The sequence below is a fragment of the Ricinus communis genome, chromosome 1, assembly GCF_019578655.1.
Source record: "Ricinus communis isolate WT05 ecotype wild-type chromosome 1, ASM1957865v1, whole genome shotgun sequence".
Taxonomy (NCBI): Eukaryota; Viridiplantae; Streptophyta; class Magnoliopsida; order Malpighiales; family Euphorbiaceae; genus Ricinus; species Ricinus communis.
In genome coordinates this window covers 30,979,292-31,001,330 of record NC_063256.1, presented here as the reverse complement: position 1 = coordinate 31,001,330, position 22,039 = coordinate 30,979,292, and the positions used below count along the sequence as shown (strand labels likewise).

Sequence of the window (22,039 nt, the reverse complement as noted above, 5' to 3'; positions counted from 1 at the left end):
CATAATCGAGGTTGGCGATCTTTGGTAAAACCAACTTCACTTTTGATTTGATTGCATAATCGCGGTTGTCTTCTATAAAACCAACTTCACTTTTCACTTAAAATCACAAATTATGAAGTTATTATATTTTCCAAACTATCAAACACTTTTCACTTAAAATCACAGATTGTGAAGTTATTATATTTTCCGAACTATCAAAGTGAAATCACATATTGCAAAGTTATTATGTTTTCCGATTGCACGTTATTGTGTTTTCCGAACCGTGATGCATGGTAGTCTCTAGCTCCTTTTGGACTTTTTTTTTTAAATTCTTTGTACCTATCAATAAGGTCATAATGTTCATAAAAACACATTCAACAAAATCTAACCAAACGAGCTATTCTTGAGAGGCGGATCAATATAATCACCCACATCAAGTTCATGCATATTTTGACAATTCAGAAATTTAAGACGCTGGAGATCTTCAATAAAGTAGCTTTAAGTAGTAATTGTGGCGGTTACGCAGCATAATGCTTAAGACTAAAAAACTCTATAAATAGAGGGAAGCTACCTCATGGAGGGCTCCAATCACAGTCTATAAAAAGATCAATATCCAACGGACACAAATCTCTCCAACTATAGTTAATTTTAGTTCCTTAGCATAAATTTTCTAGTCCTTAGTTCACAGTAACAATTAAATTGCTATACTTTCTATCATCAACTTTTCCTAGTACAAACATTATGCCACCTTCCTTAGTTTCAAAATTAAACTATTTTACTAGATTTAATAAAGCTATATCAACTTAGTTAAGAACCTAAAAATTCTTTAGCTTCTTTAACTATCCGCACGATCATTTGATACAATTATAAGAGTCATATTTACTATAATTAATCGAAATAATTCATCTCTGTCACACTCAAAATTACATCCACACTTGAAGCTTCAAATATTATAATAGGATTAATCCATGATTGAACCACAATATTATTATTGCATGACAATAAATCAATTATACATCAAAATAAAGTGTGTATATATATATAATTTAGTCGACTATAACATGCCCTTCAAAAAGAGGAAAACGAAAGCATGCATCATTCGTTCTACATACTATGTGCCCATGAATCAAAGTAAGTGTGGTGAACCAGAGCACTAATCAGGGCCAGTTAGTTCACAGGTTTTCTTTTTCTTCTTCTGTTGGCTGCTTTCAAAAAAAATGATGGAAGTTGGTTCAAAAACACTGCATAAGCCATTCAGAACTCAAGCTTTGGATGTTGATATGTGGCGCTTTCACATAAAATAGAAGAGTACATCTCATCAACTGTGTTACAAACATAATAGAATTGAATTCTATTGAACCTGTTCTCCTTCCAGACCTACATGAATAGAATTGGACATATCCTCATGTTTGGTAGCTATATAAGAAGTCGATTCATTCGATTTAAAATGAAATGTGACATTTTCGAAGAAAAAGTCAGGCATGTTCTCAAAGAATTCAAATTCAGTTCGCATATGCAACGGAGTGCCCACTGCGAATTATAAAAATAGAATGACCCACCTGACCAGCCAACACAAGATAAGGTAATGCAATACATACATTATAAAGTTAAAACTTAATTGCTAACTTCAGATTAATGCAATAGTTTAAATTCATTTTTATTTATTGTTAGAATTAGACTGAATTCTTCCACATGATTTCTTCCAAATATAGTGATCGAGAACCTCCTGATATTAAAAACAGCAGTCATGCAGCAATATCATGAATTGTAGCTAGACCACAATACATTATAAGGTGATACATAACACCCAATTGCAAATCACCAGGTTAAATACGGTGACAGCCATGTCGTATCAGTATGGTTATTCTAAATCAGCCGTTAAGGCCTAGTTAAGGATTTTTGTTGGGTGTTAAAATAGCAGGTATAGAATTTTTTTTCAATTAATTGATTGCTCTTCTTTAATATCTTTTCTATAAATTGATTCTGTCAACTTTATTTTTGAAAAAAATTTCAATTTACATGCTACTGTCAAAAAGCATTTCTCAGAACTCAAACAAAATGAGAAGCAGGTTTTACCACCATAGTCCCAAAAGGTGCCTTAAGTGTTTCCAAGACCATTAGAGAAAAGCTGGGATTTCTAACTTTCTCCAAATCATATTGTAGAAAATGGTTAAATAAATAATTAAACAAAAAAAAAAAAAAAAAAACTAAAAGCTGGTTGGCAAAAGCTGTGCCACACTATGCTAACACTTCTTCAGACTTTTCTCCTCTCCATGAGTACCGTCCTGTTGGTCTATGATATGGTAATTGAATTTCATTTCTTTCCATTTCATGAAATATGGCATCTTATAATGTTAGTAATATTCTAAACAAGAAAATTGGCAAATAAAAACTGGTTAAAGTATTTTAGTTTCAAGTCAAAGTAGCAAAACATTTATTCTGAACAAAGATTGTCAAAATCTATTGAATTATTGATCTCATACCATTTTAGTCCAATCTCAAATATATGAGCATGCAATCAATGCTCCAAACAAAAAGATTAAGAATCACGATTGTAACAGCCAAGATTTAAAACCATGATAGCTGGTGCCCAAGCCAATCAATGAAATTTCAAGAACTTTTTGACATGTAAAGTATCCTTGAATATAAAAGGAAAGTGATTGGGCATGCACATTGCCAAAAAGAGGCAAATCCAAAACAAATTTGTTCATCATTTTTTGAACTTAAGCCAAATGTTTATTTAGATTGCAAGGTAACCATACCTCTTATGACCAGTATCTGCCAAGCAAAATTCCGCTGAAAATAATAGCACCAAACCATTTATTTGACACAAATCTGCAATTAGGAAAAGAAGAAATTATAAATAGTATCAAGTTGATAATTGAAAATATACAAAGCTGCGAAAAGTTAATGGTAAATAAAAATATCTAGCAATATATAATTTCTTTTCCTTTTTCTTGAAATCCTCGAAAACAACATAAAGAATTATGCCACAACAAATGTAGGGACAGAATGTAATCCTTAAATATTTGAGCCTTTTTCTCCAATTGTGATAATGAAATTTAAGGTAAGAAATCCTTCTAACCTATCAACAAAAAGCAACAAACAATCCATGAAAACAAGACTAGGAAAGGCAAACCAATACTACCATCTTGAATTGGAAGTCTTACCATACCTCCCTCAACCATCTCGCTAAGAACAACAACAAAAAGAACTTGAGCATATTAAGAATTCATGTAAATTAAGTTGAATAATTATGTGCCACCCATATGCATAATAATTAGTGGCAAGTTTTTAAATAAATATTTGACTTATGGAACAATCAGGACTTGAAGATTTGGTTGAGTTGGTTTTGAATGGGACCTGTTAACAGAGAAAAAAATCTTTTTTAACTTTAAAGTAATTTAATCCTAATGTCTAGCAAAAAATAATTAAATGAATACATTCCAATTTAAAAAAATTTATCTCATTAGAATAAAAAATTAAAGAAGTTTAGAGGATAATTATAATTTCTTTTATACTAATCTTTCTTTATTTTAAGATATTTTATGATATGAATATATTTTATTTTCTAGTATTTTTATAAATATATGAAAATCTAATAATAATAATAATGAGTTCAAATCTTTTAAATTTTTATAATGATTTATTTTATAATTTAATTTACTAGAAATAAAAAATTTAAATATTTTTACTTTGAAATAAAATTGATGTTGACACCAACTTGATTAATTAATAATACTCTTAGACAATCTATATTTATTATAATTTCTAAGACCTAAAATTTTTTTGACATGTGCTTATTTTTTACACATAGAATTTTTATTTTGACATGTGTATTTATTTTTGACACATGGAATTCGAGCTTATATGTAATTTTTTAGTTTTTTCTATTAATTTATTGATTAATAAGTTTTGTTCCTAATTAAACACCAACTCTAATCTTAAAAAATAGCATATTAATTATATTTTAATATTACATTAACTAATAAATTAGTTTTCTAATTAGATAATAATTCTAATTCTAGAAAATAACATCTTAAATTATATTTTAATATTATATTTAATAATAAATTAATTTTTTAATTAGATAATTATAGAATAATTTTAATCCTAAAAAATAGTAATATTAATTATTTTGATAGCATTAATTTATATAATTCTAAAATTAATTAATCAATATTTTTAAAATAATTTTATATTATTGCATTGACACAATTTTAAAATTTTAAAAAGAAATTAAGGATATTTAAAAACAGTTAGTTTGCTATTATTTTTTAAAATATTATAAATTAATATTAAATATTGAAAATTTTATTAAATTGTATCTATGAACTTGATTTTATAATCGAAATAATAATAACGGCCGACCAACGTACGAGTAAACAACTAGTATAACCAATTCGTGCTAAAAGTGAAAAATTAAAAGCAAGTGAAAAAATATTAATTCATTATCTTTTGTTGCTAAAATTAAATATCTTACTCTGTTTGGAGAATATCTTAATATTGGACAAGTTTGATATTATTTTTTAATTAATAAAATGTTGTTTAATTGTTTGTGTTAGATTAAATTACACTAAAATTATGATATTTGGTTATAATTTAATAATAAGATTTTTATTCAGTTTGATACTACTTTTCTGTATATGGTTTAGTCATTTAATTGGTCGACTAACATCAAAAACTAACTTAAGAGGGGCTATAGTTAATAGAATCAACACTGATGGATATAGGTATTTGATTTTCAAACAAGAGGGATGAAACTGTAATTAGGGTCAAACCTCAAGGGGGAAAAGTCATTTGCTCAAGAACTATCGTGTCTCAATTTTACCAATTCAGCACTTAAGCACCTTTCCTATACAGGAGTTAGGACCACATAGCATTAGATAAACTATTTCTAAGTTCCATTTTAAATACAGTCTAGCATTTGTTTTCAATAGACTTTTAGGCACATCAAGGAACCCTCAACCACTAACACTACGATCTCTTCAAGAGACCTCAACAATTAACTAAAAACTGATAAAAAGCCACGTACCCTCAAATCCAAATAAAGTTTGACCACATTTAACTTTATAAGACTCCAAAAAGATAGTGAATTGGTTAAATACCTCTACAGAATACAATGTCCGAGATTAGGACAATTGAATTCATTCATAAGTATCAACACTAGTAGACATACTATGTTCTCCAGATTTAGCCATACTAGTAGCCAAGTAAACTCTTTGGATTATACTCAAAACACTTAAACTAACCCTCATTCCAAAAGGGGAAGAAATATCATAATATGCTAGTGAAAAACCATGTGCAAGCCAGAGCAGAAAGAAGGAATCTCGTACTTTGAAGAATCACAAAACTCACAAATCTGATATCAATATACGTACTTTTTGTTGCAATCCGACCGGCATGACAAGTCAACTGTCCATATTTGCCAAGCTAAATGTCCAGAACCAGCTGTCAAAAATGCATAAAACGGCCACCCTGCTCCATATTTTATAATGAAAAGCAAACTAGTTATAGTGGCCAACTAATGTCCTTAGTGGAAATTAATCACAATGAGATTAGAAAAAAGCAAATACCAATATTAGCATTGACTCCGCTAAGGGCAAGACTGCCGATGCATGCAATTCCAAACCCAGTGATCCATTCCTTTGTTGAATCTCCAAATCTCAGGGCAGTTGATTTAACACCCACTTTTAGATCATCCTCCTTATCCTAGACACATGGTTGTACATTTCAACTCTTAAAGCAACAGTATAACTGTTATCCTTAGAATTTTAACTCAATGGAAACTTGGAAACTAACAAAATATTTAACTCAATATGCAAAAGAAAGTAACAAATCAGACCTAAAAGAACACCAAGATCCATAATTCTCTACCCTTTGCCCCAAGAAGATATATAGTAACATCTGAATGCTAATATTTTAAATCAAAGGCTAAAAGATGCAAAAGTTACCTTATCATTTTGTGGTTATTAAAAATTTTATAAGTTCACCCCCGAGCTTGGATATTAGTAACACCTTTAGCGAAACTCATTGAAATTAGCTAAGAAAATTAGAGAAACATAACTTCTAATTTAAAAAAAAAGAAATTCCTATGTTTTAACTATCATCATTACTAACACTTTTAGTCCAGACACTCTCTCTTGACTATCAAGTTACTACGCAAGAGAACATTTCAAGCTCCAAGATACATGGATGCCAGTTTCTCTTGAACACTCATTCCTGGTTACAATAAACGTGCAACTCCCTAACTATCTTCTAAACCTATTTTGTACAAATCAAAATAATCAACACTTTCGAGAGTTCCAGAACACATTAGCATTAAAAGGTTTCTTGATACACACACAAGTAAACAAAAATAGGTGATTAAAACTTCCAAGGAAAGAGATTTACAATTTAAAACTCCTCTAATAGAGAATTTAAACAAGTTAACTTCAATGCATAATGATGTTGGGGGAGAAAATAATAATAATAATATAATAACTACTAAAAGAGGAAAAAAAAAAAGGCTAACAGTCATCTTAAACCATATTGTTATACCTGATGTGCATAGATTGTGTCATACACAAGGGTCCAAAATACTCCACTCATGTACAGCGGCAACACAACAGCTGGATCTAAACTCCCTTTAATAGCAGACCACCCTAATAAAGCTCCCCAGTTAAATGTTAAACCTAGATATGCTTGCGGCTGCACCACAAGAGTCATATTCACTACACATAACTTTCAATCAGAAGTCAACGAAAAGAGAGAGGGAGGGAAAATTTGACTCTTACCCAAAATGTTAATCTCTTCATGAGGGGATAGGAGAAGACTAGAAACAAAGATGAAGCTCCCAAAATGCGGCTGTTGGAAATGATTAACTATCAGTTACCAGAAAATGATTAACCAGGTTGATACGTATTCTGATATTATTTGTTTAAACTTTAAATTGATTATACATGTGGAAAATAAAGATAAGACCCAAGTAACAGGCAACTTAAACTTGAAGCAGAATTGTCGAACCAAAAGCATGATAGAAATGTTAGTAAAGAAAACACTTTATAACTTAGCTTTAACAGATACTAATGCAAGAATATCATCATTCTTGGTTATTCTTATACATATGTTGGGAAACTAGTAGGCTGATGTGCAACTTCCCAACCAACGAACAGCTTGAATACCTGAACCTCTTTCTTTCTTTCTATGCATGTATGTCTCCAGATATTTATTTTGATTAGCTAAAATTCCAGTCACTCTGGGCAGAAGTAGAAAGATAACAGATTTCACTAACATCTATACAAATAGTCTATGTTTGCGTTGCATGTGGACATTCTGACCATAAATAATCAGAAGGAAACTTTATCAAATTCAGCTAATTATTAATTGCTTTGCATGTGGGCCTTCTGATCATCAATAATCAACAAATATTTATCCATTTCAGCTGATTATTAACAGAAGCATTCCTATGCAGCATAATAAGGGCTAGTGTAAAATCTAGTTTTAAAATGACAAGAGGACCCCCAAAAAGCATAATCCTGGATCCTCTTTCACACCCGGTTTCGACTGAAACCAGCACTTCAAGTAGATCCTTCTGAACTGGGAACTCAAAAGGGAAACGTCCCCAAGCGCGCTGCCCTCCTAGGCGCGCAACACTAAGTAATCCCACACTGTAACCCGTTCAGAGAGACAGAGATATACAAGAATCAGAGGAAGAGTTACTTTTTCTTTTTCCCATTCTATATTTTCTATTTAAGTTGCTGCAATCATCTCTAATAGTTCTATTTCTCGTCTTACAACTTCCTACAAGTTTACCACACTGGAGAACCCTGCTTGAAACAGGACAAGCTTAAGTGATCCGGAAAATTTGCAATTTAAAAGGGATCTGATTTGGCAAAGTAGAGGCAAAATAGAAAGATCAGTAAAGGGCATTGTACAGGTGCAACAGAATGCATGAAATGACATCCACAAAATTCACAACATCAAAAACATAACTAGAAACAGGAAAAGAAACTAATAAATAAAAGCAATTTTCACTGACACTAAGGGTATCATAAGCAACCATACTTGGGGAAAGAAAAAAAAAATATCACTCCCACAAGAAAGTATACAAAGTCTCTGCAGTCTCCATCTAAGACTGCTGTCACTAACCTATAATTGTTCAGCTGAAGGAGAATCCCAAGACCCAACAGCAATTGAAACCCAAGAAAGCTAAGCCCTTGAAATGGTGACAAAAGACCACTTGCAACTGGTCTCAATTTTGTACGTTCTACCTGCATTTTTTTCTCAAATGATAAGTTAAGCATCATCAACATCCAAAAACAACTTCCAGAGAAGGAGACACTTTATTATGAAAGCACTACAATGGATAAAAGGATCTGCTATTGCTTATAGAAACTAAATACCAACTACATTAAAGTTAGGATGGATAGAGTGCCAAAACGCAATCTAAGTCCAGCAAATTCATTAGCATATAAGTTGAAGAACATTGAAGTTGCAGGAGACAAGAAAGCAAGAGCAAGACCTAGGATGACATGGCAAGAAGTAGAGTAAGAAATTGATATTTCCAAAGGTGTAGCACCTACACTGAATGCAACAGAGGAATCAAATCTATATGGCTGACCCCAAATTATTATTACAGCTTGGTTGAATCAAGTTAAAGAAAGTACTATGCCATAGAATACAGCCAGGAACCATAAACTGACATAATTCACATACATTAATTCAGTTCTCTAAAGGAAGGATACAATAATTATTTTGATGTCATAAAAATACATTTAGGTTCGTAATAAGAACAAAGAACGGTTTAAGATTCTACTAGACCTTTTTCAACAAAGTACAGGCACAGCGGCAACTTTATGCACTGAGCCATTCGTCGACAAGAAAATTTTAATACGCACTTGCAGGATAATCACTTATAGCTAAAATGTAATATTATCTAGCATATTGACATTTTCAATATGGTTGAGCTAGGAAAAATAAAATTGGTATGCACCTTGGTATCAATATCTCTATCAAGGAGATCATTTACCGTACATCCAGCACCCCTTAGAAGCAAAGCCCCACAACCAAATAAAACCATCATCTTAAAATCAGGAAGATGTCCTGGAGATGCTGCCAATGAAATTGACCTGGAAAAATTAAAAAAATATTATTCTCACGTATGCTTCAAATCAGCTATTATATATCAAATCATAATAATATCATAACTCACAAGTTTATCTTGTCATTCAACTTCTCAGTAGCTTTTGCACAGAACATAAAAAAGACAGCCTAATGTGACAATGAAAAGTAAACGTGATCATATCTGATGATGTTACAAAATGATTTACATGGAAAGCACAAGAAATTATGAATTAGTTTAACTCTTAAAGATTTTACACATAGCTACATAAAGTACGTTCTACAGCTCCTTCGAGTTTAATTAACTAGAACCAAAAAATGAATAGGTCCAATATATATAACCTCAGCAGGAAGTGAATATGATCTTCCTTCATCCTTATCTCAAATGGAGGTTAATGACTTTACTGCTGTAAAAGTACAATTGAATTTTCGGGGGCCATTGGACGATGAATGCTGTTTGCAGCAGGTTCATCTTAAAACTCTTAGACAAATCCACCATATCATTCCCTTAAATGATATTATCCTAAGAAAATGAACTAAATGCCACACATTTTTCAATCACATAATATTATTACAAAATATATTTTTGAACAAGAATACATTATTATATTATTATTATAAGTTTTTGATATCACACTAACCCAGACACCACAATCATGCATTAGCCATGTAAGCATAAAAATTCACTAAAGCTCCTTTCTTTCTCATTGAATTTTTAACAAAGCACAGAGCCTAAATCATCTGGTTCTGAGCAAACATACTTTAAATGAGAACGAATTAACCACATACCATAAGTTATTCTCTTGTTTTTCAATTTTTTTCTTCTTAAAACAAGAGCCAAAATTAAGAACCTTGAATCAAGAAATTTTTCTTTTTTCAATTTTTAGGTTTTAAAACAAAGCGATAACCTCGATCCTGTAAGCATATTATTTGCCATAACATGGAGCTTTTCGAGATAAATGTTTCAAACCTACATTCCTACATTGGAAATTTTGTTGATAGCCAAATAAATAACACCAAAACAGAAAGAATCATACCACATGCAAGGCCAAGCAAGCAGCCAAGTTCCTATGGGCTTATCAAGCCGAGCAAGCCGTGCATAAGGCTGAGCATGCCTCGGCAAGTACAAATTAATCCACGACGTCTCTCTTTCCTTCGATAACCCTCCATTTTCCTGATTATCCTTGTTCTTTGAGCTCGACAATGTCGAAATTCCTCCAACAAACCTCAAATTAGAGGAATCAGACTTGTGAATCTCACGGGAAAATTCAAAATTGGGAGGAACCCAGTAGTAAGATTGAGTAAATTTGTTAAGAGAGGCAGTACGAATGACAATGTCAGTAGGTTTGAGTCCTGCAGAGCAACTTGAAGAGATGATCACTCTGTTGCAGAAGAGAGAGAATGATGAGGAGAGAAATGGGTTTAGCAACTTTCTCGTGGTGTTGCGTGCGGCGTGAGAGAGTATAAATGACGCCATTTCCGATAAAAGATCTCTATTTTCTTTTCTTTTTTTAAACCCAGCAGCCAAAAATCACAAATTTCCAACTAAAGAAAGCATTCTGAATAAAGTGACAGTTAAGTCCACAGAAACTGTTTGGGCATAACAGCTGCAGTTACGAAGGGAACATACGATGTTTTTCGAGGAGAGAGTCTTACCAGATTTTTCAACAAACTTTATAGTAGGATTTTAATAGGAGGAGTTAAGACGAGTAAACTCTTCACGAGTATTTGGGCTCAGGCGTCCCTCTTGATTTAATTGTAATTTCTATTCTCTGTTGACCTAATTAGCATCACTAGAATCTTAAGAGCCCGCAACATAAACGGAAGTAGTTTGCTTAATAATTCCAAGAATTACTGAAGTTCAGCGTTTTGATATTCTCCACCTTTATCATCGTTTAGAATCCCGACCGGGATATTATATTAAACTAGTTTAATAGCCTCCGAATTTAATAAAAGTTATATACATTTTATTTATAAATTACTATAATATTCATAACTTATAATTAAATTTATTATATTTTATATAATAATTATATCATTTACCTTCATCTAAACTATTATAATTTTTAACATAAACTAAATAATTAATAGAATATATATTATATATTTTTTATTAATATTAATATTAATTTGTATATTAAATATAAATATAATAACTATTATAATATATATAAAAATAGATGTCATGACAAATAGAGTTGACAGTCTCTCGTTCCAGTTTGATTTAACTAATTTTTAAAAAATAAAATATTAATTGAACTAAATTCTTTTTATGAGTTGCAATTAGAACTAATAACTACGATTCTAATTGAGGGGAAACTAATCTTGACCGGTTTCTGATTTTAAGCCGGTCCCAGTCTGTTTTTACCATTTCAGCTATATTTACGCTATTTATAAATTTTTAATCTGAATATTGAAAATTAATATAAATTATATGAGAATCTACAAAATATAAAATAATAACAATTTCATATTTAATGTAATACCCTGAATTTTCCTTTAATAATGATAATATTAATAATAATTAATAAATAAATTTTTATTTAAAATTAATTACTTTATTTGTATTTGGTTTAAATTGGAATGATTTAAATGGAAATTTTAATGCTAGACAAATAAATGAGTTATTTTCTATATCCAATTAGTTTGATTTTTAAGAAATTAATTAAGTAAGTTCTTTCGGAAATAAATTATATTTTTGGTTATTCTATATTTGAGAGTTATGGAAGAATTTGTAAAGGATATGTAACACCCTTAGTTGTAATAATAATAACTCTATATATATATATATATATATATATATTTTAAAATAATAATAATAATAATAATAAGGGATTTTTTCTTCCCTTTTCTTTCCTTCCCTCCCCTCCTCCTTTTCCTTCCCTTCACTCCCCACGCCGACCGCTTTCTCCCTTCTCCCTCTCCCCGTCGACCGCCTCTCCCAGACCGCCCACGCTTCCCTCCTCCTTCCTTTCCGCTGACACCGACGAAGGACGAAGAGGTACGCCATCATCGATTCGGCCTCCGCCGCGTCCTTTCCGCAAACCGACGCCGAATCGGACTCCCATCCCCAAAACCCCAAGGCAACCCTCCTCCGTCAGAAAAATCCTTGCCGTACTTGGGAAGTGTCGCGTGAGCAAGTGACATTCCGGCCCCGATCCGCCGCCTTCCGGCCACTTTCCTACCAAAACTCTTGTACTTCCGGACTCCGCAACTTGAGCTTCGTAGGCGCCCGGATTTGAATTCGACATCTTGGCGGGACCCCTGTTTTCGGACGCTGGAATATTTTAATTTTTAACTCGGTATAATTTTATTAGACTCTGAAAAATTTTGTTATAATATTAGAAAGTTATTGAGGCTATTAATTGCTTGTGTTGGGCAGTTAAAAAATAAACCAAATTAAATTGTTTGGATTGTGGTGTTTTGGAGTCGGAAAAATATTAATGCAGTTCTTGTGGCCCGGCTCCTGTTATTAAATTCCAACATATTTGATATGTTTTTGGCAGGTTCGGGACCCATTTTACGGGGGTTAAATATCCGTAATTTAGGGGAGATTCTGTCAAATTTTCGGCAGAATCCTCGAGTCCAATTTAATTCTAGGCAGTCGACCTTAGGGTCTAAGTTTAGGAAAAATTTTCGAATGTCTATTAATTGTATGTCTTTTGTTATTAGATAATTCAGCCTTCCCGCCAGCTCCACCCGAGGCGTAGGAGCGGACTGTGGAACGCATCAAATCTGTGAGTTAAAGTCACTTAATCGTTGCACTATTGCTAAGTCTGAATTTAATATGTTATTTTGAAAGTTTATGCATAATATGGTTATTAGTATCGCAACATAAATAATTTCATTGGATTATTGAAGGTAATATAAATATTATTATTAGTAATGTTATAATAATATCAAATATTATCAGTTTTCCACATGAGTTGCATGATGTCTTACTTTAAAATTGTTAATCGTTATTTTGATATAGTTGAATGACTTCTTTAGACAATAATATTTATTAAATGTGGTGATTGCGATTTGGAAAATGTGGCTTGTAGAACATGCCGCCTGATGGGTTACATCAGGACCGCGTGCGCACCGGTAATGATCATGGACATGTAATAAGATATTTATGGGTTTGCCCTAGTCGAGCATGGCTCTCTGGGCTGATTTGTGTAAATTGCCGGAGATAAGGTCCCTGGTCGAGCATTGCTCTCGGGGCGCCGGCTTATTTGGATACTTAAGTGACGGACCGGAGGTAAGGTCCCGGTCGAGCATTGCTCTCGGGGCGCCAGTCTTATTGGATTAAGAGAGCCGAATGGCTACTAGATTTCTTATTTGGATACTTAAGTGACCGGTGGAGGTAAGGTCCCCGGTCGAGCATTGCTCTCGGGGCGATCTTATTTGGATTAAGAGAGCCAAAATGGTCGTTAGAATTTGAGGTTAGGGTTCTACTTAGCCACACGTCCCGTGAAAGTAAAAATGTCTACTTATTTACACTCTCTTCTTTTATCATTTTATTATTATGGTGTATGATTATATATTATGATTGCAATTATATTCAGAAATTGGTATATTGTTCTGAATAATTAATATATCATGTGAAGGTTGCAATAGTCCTTAGATTATTTGATTTTGACTCACTCTAGACCGGTCTCGGTTGTAATTTTTTCGGTGATAGTTAAAGACCTTCACCATCGCACATTCGACAGTCCGACTTCTTCTTCTTCGGACTTTGTAATTATCTTGTACTTCTATACTTGTCATTTTTACTCTAGAGTATCCGCAGTAGGAAATTCTAAAATTTATATAACTATTCTGACTCCTGTTGGTAGTATGGTGATTTATTATGCAAGACAATTATGACTACTTTATATTTGGTTAATTGTATATATGGATTTGCGGGTTGGTAAGGCTTACTACGGGTTTCAGTGGCCTTAAGCCTACCCATTCCCTAGTGCCGGTCACGGCCCCCAAAGTGGGTCGTGACAGGATATTTTATAAAAGAATTATTGGAGAAAAGGGCATTTTAATTAGCTAATGGTGTTAAATTTTAATTGAAAAATATTTAGCAAATTGATTAATTAAATTAATTGCATGTTAGGACTAAATTGGAAATTTATTTTGGAATAAGGATTAAAAGTATAATTTTATTAATATGGGGATTTAATAAAAATTTGTATGTTTGGTATTTTTGTAATTAAATATGTCAGCAAGGGCTTTTTAGTAATTTTATATTTAAAAGCAAGGGTAAATAGGTAATTATATATTTTCAATAATTCTAATTTGGCCCAAATTAAATAGTTAGGGGCTTAATTGAAAAGTTAAAGAAAAGTTTAAGGGTTAATTGAAAATTTTGCAGGATAAAATTGTTAGTAATTAAAAAAGTTGAGAGAATAAATGGTAAAGAAGAAAAGTTCAGGGACTAATTACCGATAAGGGAAGAAAGAAAAGAAAAGAAAAAGAAAGGAAGAAGAGGAGGGAGTCGGCGTCGGGGGGGAAAAAGAAAGAGGGAGAGAGGGCCCGTCAGGAAAGCGGGCCAAGAAGAGAAAAAAGGAGAGAGAGGAAGCAGCTACTGTTTGGCGCCATTCATGGCGTGTCCGACGGCACCAAGGGTGGCGATCGGCTTGCCAGAGAGTGGGCTTTCTTTTGGGAGCAGAGGCGACGCAAATGGTGACCGGAGTTGGAAGTTCGCGATGGAGAGAGAAAATGGGTGGCAGCCAGCGTTTTCTGATTTTTTCGGCGAGCTCCGGCAAGCTTTGGTTGATCAGAGGATATATCCAGACTCTCCTCAGCTCAAGCTTTCCAATGGCACCGGTTTCGTGACGATCGGACTCCGTTTGAAAATCGACGGCTGAGATTGTCCGTAAATCTATCTGGATGATCGGGGGTCGGATCGGAAAATCGGAAGCGAGGATCATCATCAGCGCGTCATTTTGAGTCCGTTGGTGTGTTCGAATGGTCGATCGGACTCCGGCTGCTGGAGACGAGTCGGCCGAGCGATCAAGCGTCTCGGTAATTCTCTGCCCCGTTGATTTTAGAATTTTTTTTGGTAAAGTTATGTATTTATTAAATTGTGTTGAGCATTAGAAATATTGTTAGTTAAAATAATTATTTGTCGGACTGTCTGCCTTTAGTCGTGAATTGTGATGTGTGGCGGAGTCGGGAAAATAATGAAGTCATGGGGACCCGACTCCCGTTAAAATAAATTGTTGAATATTTAAAGTATTTTCTGGCAGGTTCTGGACCCGTTTTACAGGGGGTAAATGTCCGTATTTTAGGAGAGGTTCTGCTGAATTTTTGGTAGAATTTACCCAAGTCGAGATTTTTAGACAGTCAGTCCTAGGAATCTAGACCTAGGATTAGTTGTCAAATGCTTCAACATTATTGATTAATTGTTTTCCGTGATTAGATAATCCATCAGTTCGGCTCGCTCCACTCGAGGCATCGGAGCAGAGCTAGGAGGTCGTCAAAACTGTGAGTTAAAGTCATATGTCTGTTTACATGTGTTATGTTGAGATTTTACGAAATAATTCTGATTACATGATTTAATATTTTAATCAGTTATTTTAATCGCTATTTATATAAGTTTCATTTTCTGCATTATGATTTTATTGTTTCGTGTTGACTCGGGATGGGATGGGTATAGAACATGCTATTTGATGAGTACACCGGTATGAATCTGAGACTCATAAAAAAAGGGAAAAAGGGTAAATTTTAAAGGTAAATTTATTACTTGCCCTGGTCGAGCATTGGTCTCTAGGCTTAGTAGAGTGTGTTTGCCGGAGTAAAGGTTCCTGGTCCAGCACTGCTCTCTGGGCGCCGGCTTATTTGGAAACTTAAGTGACCGGAGTGGATTTAAGGACCCTGGTCGAGCTTTGCTCTCTAGGTGCTAGTCTTATTGGAGTAAGAGAGCCGAAAGGCTAAGAGAGTTAGTGATAATTAAGTGACCGGACTGGATTTAAGGACCCTGGTCGAGCTTCGCTCTCTAGGCGCCAGTTTTGTTAGAATGAGAGAGTCGAGATGTTAGTGTTGAGATTAGGGTTCTACTGAGGTATTTCGTCCCGTAGTATGTGAAAGTTATTTTTATTTAAGCATGGCATGTGTAACACCCCAACTCAAACTTCCCATTGAATAGCAATATATATATATATATAACTTTATAAACATAATTTACTACTTAGTTACAATATACATTCATACAATTTAAGTGGCATGACATACTTAATATATATAAGAAATATTTATACAGTAGTTTAATTCACACAAGTTCCCAAAATGCCCCAATGCTTTAGATAACTCCTATGGCCCACCTGATAATATTGACTGATGCAAAAAGAGCAATGCACGGTAAGGCTATCTACAACTGCACTAACTCGAAAAAAAAAATTTGCTAAGGAATGAGCTAGCGACTCAATAAGCATTTAATTTACTAAACTATAGTATATTAGGCTAGAATTATCAAATCTTTATCAATACAGAAAATTATACCAACACTTAACTAACAATCACAAAATCAACCATTTCAGTTATTCTCATAAACATATAATTTCATCTCACGTAATGCAAATAATCTCAAACTCAACCAAGTCAAATAATTCAATTCCACATTATTTCTATCAAATTAGGATCAGATGACTCATCCTTACATTTCCTCACATTTTTAAATTTCAGTAACCACTTGACAAGACTATCCGGCTCAGTCTTGCCATCTCACATACTCGGGTAGCTATCTGCCCAGCTCAGCTTTCCCGATCACACAATATCTATACAAAAGTCATCAATCCTTAATCACAATCATTTCACTTCACAACACATCACAATCAATTCACTTCACAACACATCACAATCAATTCACTTTATAACAAGCCAAAAATATAACTAATATCAACTCAGTCAACCAAGAAATTATCAAGTAATCAAACAGCAGTCCCTACTCAATATACACAAAGTTTAGTCTATTAAATACTTACAAAAGTTATAGGATAACAAAGTAATCCTATTCTTTTTCTCTTACCACTTCCTTGCCTTTGGATGAACCTATTCACATATTCAATACAAATACAATTCAATCACAAGGCATAAATATATATATATATATATTTACTATCAATAAAATATCACATTTCAACAAAATAACATATATTCTAGATATTAATATGATGCATGAGATGAATGACAACAAATCAATATATTTGTTGATGAAGGCAGCTTCTAGGTACTGACTTAGAAATTACACCAAAACTTATGTACAATTAATAAAAATCTCATATTTTTCAGAATTACACTTCCATTTTTATAGAAACCATAGCAGAAAGAATCACCTCAAAATCGTTGGTATAGAAATAGTTATGGCATTTTCTATACAAATGCTCAAATTTCCATCTAAACGGGGAAAAAAGTTTCCTATTAAATGACCAATCAAACGAATGAATTTTCTGATGAAACTCTCCAGATATAAAGTAACATTCTAAAGTTTCTATAGACACTAATTTTACTCAATTTGGACTTTTCTAGCTCAAGTTGTGAAACACAAAATTAGCAACAAATTTCTGAATCCTAAGCCCGATTTCTGCTTAAAACAGTTTCGGGCAGGCCATATTAAGTTCAACATATCTCACGTTATACTCAACCAAAAAATTATGAAATTTTTCAGACATATACTACATATATAAATGAACAACTTTCATGTTTAACTCTCTGCTTGGTTCAGCCTCTAAATGCCTCAAAATGTCAGCACAAAACCAGGTCACTGCTGAACCAAAACAGAGCAGCAGCAAAATCGAACCTCATAAGTTCCTACTCACTCAACAATCTGCAAAACCATTTTACAGAGATATTCTTGAGACATATACCTACAACTTTCATGTTTGAAAATTTTCGAGATAAAGCCTCTAAGGTCACGAAATCATAAGTGAAAAATCTGCCCGAAATTTCAGCTTCAAGATCACAAGTAAAAGCATGTTTACTCTTGATTAAACAATTCCAAAACACATAATCATCAACAATTTCATATCATTAACCCTAATTTACAGCAAAATCAAGCAATTAAAATTACTCACCTTTGTTTTCCTTGATTAAGAAAGCCCAAATCTTTCAAGCTTAAAAGAAGAATTTGATTTTCACTTACTAAAAGTTTTGTAGAGTTTGATTTGGAAAATCAAAGTTGAAGAAGGAAAGGAGAAAAATGAGAGAGACAAAGAAGAAAAGGAAATTGGAAAGCATACGTAGATAAGAACAAATGAAAGAGGTGGTATATTGGTGTGGAAATAGGCAAATTACAATTTAATCCTCTTTCTTTCTAACTTTTCAATTTAGTCCAAAATCATTACTTTTCAATTAAATCAATATGTAACTAAATAATTTATTTATCTACCACATAATATAATAAAATAGATCATATATAATCATGATGCAAATGACATATTTAATGACATGCTAATGAATATTAATTATTAATAAAAAGAAATAAATAAATTTGGTTGTGACAGCATGACACGTTTATTTTTGCATGACTTAATATTTATTTCAAAATTAAACAAATGTGTTATTGAAGTGTTTGTAATTATTTTTGGATATATGATTTTAACCCACTCTCGAGACTGATAGTCTCAATTTTACTGTTTTTCATATATGTGATTGTTAGTCTTTATGCGGCTCTTATCTAACAACCCGACTCCTTCAACATCGGGTGATGTAATTGATTTGGCATATTTGACTTGTAAAATTTTAGATTCTCTGCAATAGAAATAGTAGACTTATCAGTTGTAATTTTATGTAGTTTCGGGTCTTGCCTAATTCTACTGGCAGGCCGAATTAAATATGTAGAATTTAATGGTTAAGATAAATTATGACATCAGTGATATTAGATGAGATTTAATTAAGTTAGTGAGTGGTCAGGCTTACTACAGGATTCAATGGTCTTACGCCTACCCATTCTCTAGTGCCAGTTACGGGCCCACAGATCGGATCGTGACATTTAAACTCTAATTTTATTAGAGTATAAAATTCATATAAACAAATATATAATTGATTATTAATTATTAATTAAATTTCAGTAATATAAGAAAACATAAATAAAAAATAAAATTAAAGTATTAAAGTATTGAAGCATAGAGAGAAAAGGTCAAAAGTCAATCTGATTTAAAAAAAAAAACATTAAACAGCTTTAATGCCTTTTTATTAAAACATAAGTTTCCTTTTTTTTTAAAGTTGTTTCTAGATAGAATTCATAAATATTATAAAATTATATAATATTTAAATTTTTTACAATTAATAAATTAAAAAATTATTAAAAAATAAAAGATATAAATAAATATAAATTTTAGATTAAAATGAGTAAAAGTAACCAAGAAAATAATTAAATTATAGAAAAAGTACAAAATTTATTACTAAACTTAAATAAGTAAATAAAAAATAAAAAAAGAAAATAAATCAAATTAATAGATAATTAAGTTTAAATTAAGATGTTGTAATAATAGCAAGAGATATTATATGAATATAAGATAAAATAAATTAAAAAATTAAAAGAGTATATATTTCTTTAAAAAATAATAAAAGAAGTACATATAAAAATTAAAATTTAAGAAGTTGTTACTATTACAATTATAGATTAAAGGAGAAAGGAATTACTTTTTATTAATTAATATTTATAAAAAAAGTAATAAATGCCATTTTTTAGTAGTCCTATGTAGCAAACTATGGTCAAACCACTCTCTTGTTTTAACTTTAATATATAATAGAACTTCACTATAGTAATATTCTATTTACAAATAACATTTATATAATGATAAAAAATTACAGTATCAATTTGGGCCAGTTATAAATAAAAATAAACTTTTTATTGTGATAAATTATAAATTTTTTAAGTCGCACCTTAAAAAAATATTCCTCTGTATAGCAATATTTGTACATATAACTTTAGAAAATATATGTTATGTTATGTTTTGTCTTACTTTAATATTATTTTTTTATCAAATTTATTTGTATAATATGGCAAAATATTTATATATTTTATCTTTGGCTCTATCATCACTAATAAGATTAAGTATTAAGTCTAATGAAAATTTTTAGTACTCAAACCTCCACTAAATTATAACCTCCTCACAATCATAAATTTAATTTGATCCCGAGTGTATGACTATAGAGAAATTTTACTATATATTAATCGTTTACCCGTGTTTTATATGACTATTATTATTATATGATTACAAGTTTATAAATAAAATTTAATAAAATCTTTAATATCTATTCATCATATCTTAAAAAATAACAGCAAATTATATATTTTAATTTTTCTTCTTAACTTTTTTAATATTTTAAGACCTTATTAGTATATTAATATAAAAATTATTCTAAAAATATTTATTAATTAATCCTATATTATTTAAATTCGTACTCTCAATATAATTGATATTACTATTTTGTAGAACTAGAAATTGTTATGTAATTAAAAAATAATAATAATATTTAAAATATTATTTCTAATAGAATCATTGTTTAATTAAAAAATTAATTTATTAGTTAATATAATATTAAAATATATTTAATGTATTATTTTTAGAATAATCATTATCTAATTAGAAAGCTGATTTATTATTAATATGTTAGGATTATTCAGTGTTTAATTAAGAATGTAACTTGTTAATCAATAAATTAATAGAAAAAATCACAAAATTACATTTAAACTTAAATTTCATGTGTCAAAAATAAGCACACATGTCAAAATAAAAAATCTTATGTATCAAAAAAAGAAATGTCAAAAAAATTTTAAATCCCAAAAATTAATATATATATATGACACAACATCCTCGATAGGATTTCCTAGCTCATCTAAGATAGGGGTCCCTTCTATGGTGGTTTGGATGGCACCTAGGATTTGGAGCTGCTGTGCTTGTGTGAGATGGTAATCCCACCATCCTTTAAGCTGGCCAGAAATATCCTTACCCAGTCTAGATTCAATGCCTCTTCCGTCTATGAATGAAATATAGATGGAATATCAGAATACAACATTCTTGGTCTTTTACAATAGATGACCATGGCAGCAAATGCCTACAAAACCCAAAGCGGTATATATATATATATTAGATTCCAATCATTTTATGAAAAATTTAAAATAATAAATTTAATTTACTGTTAGACTTGATTAAAATATTTCAGAAGTTGGTAGCTGAATTATTTTCCTATCCATCCAACTCATCTAGAACATAATTAGAAAAAAATTGTTATATAGTTTTTTTGAAATTGTTTGGAGTCATTCTTTTTTATTCAGATTTAAGGTCAGGTTACTTGATTACATGCTTTGTTTTTAATTAGAAGTTGTGCAGGTATGAGATTGCATAATGTAAATTTATAGAGTAATAAACATATTGGTTTTCTTGAAAAATATAGTATAAATCAGTACTAATTAGCAGTGATATTTGAAAATAGTTTCATTATCTGTAAATGCTAAGCTAGTGTTATTCTGTCACTTCACTATCTATAATTGCTAATTGCTATACATATTGCAATTATCAGAATGTTAAATAACAAGCAATGTATTGCTTGATTTTGCATGTGACTTAATTTACAATATAAGTAAATTAAGTGGACTAAAACTGGCCTTGTCTTTTAAAGTGACCTAGATAGGATTTTGTATTTTCTTTCCTTTGGCCTTGTATTTTAGCAATTAAGTGGACTGAAATGGCTGGAGAAAGGTAAACATGTTTACCATAACTAGCTTGAAGCTTTTATTATTAGGATCACTTATAAGTAAGCTTTATTGTTGTCAAATGCAAAGGACATAGTCTCTGATCTTCCTACTCTTATACTGTTTAACATTAGCCGCCTTTAATAAGGGAGAGGACCCATCAATTTTTAATTTCTTGTCCTCTCATTTTTGCTGGTAAATTTGACATAGTAATAGCATGACTATGCTAGTTTGTAATAGTCCTATTATTTCTTTTATGAAATGTAATGAATCTAGATTTTTACT

General features: G+C 31.4%; 1 protein-coding gene across 3 annotated transcripts; it reads right to left on the bottom strand.

The window, feature by feature from the left end:
* Window positions 1-927: 927 nt before the first annotated feature.
* LOC8268185 (4-hydroxybenzoate polyprenyltransferase, mitochondrial) lies at window positions 928-10,885 on the bottom strand. Of its 3 annotated transcripts, none has more exons than XM_025157850.2 (9): window positions 10,119-10,885; window positions 8,990-9,089; window positions 8,110-8,231; window positions 6,756-6,825; window positions 6,520-6,669; window positions 5,556-5,691; window positions 5,361-5,457; window positions 2,742-2,814; window positions 928-1,356 (listed from the first exon to the last, which is right to left on the bottom strand). In XM_025157850.2, the coding sequence occupies exons 1-8, from the start codon at window positions 10,556-10,558 to the stop codon at window positions 2,745-2,747; spliced, it is 1,185 nt and encodes a 394-aa protein (XP_025013618.1). In that variant the 5' UTR covers window positions 10,559-10,885; the 3' UTR covers window positions 928-1,356; window positions 2,742-2,744. The 3 variants fall into 3 exon arrangements, with proteins under 3 accessions (XP_025013618.1, XP_002521942.2, XP_048235815.1); XM_002521896.4 differs by having other exon boundaries at window positions 8,954-9,089; window positions 10,119-10,883; XM_048379858.1 differs by lacking the exon at window positions 10,119-10,885 and adding an exon at window positions 9,173-10,023 and having other exon boundaries at window positions 8,954-9,089.
* Window positions 10,886-22,039: the final 11,154 nt, after the last annotated feature.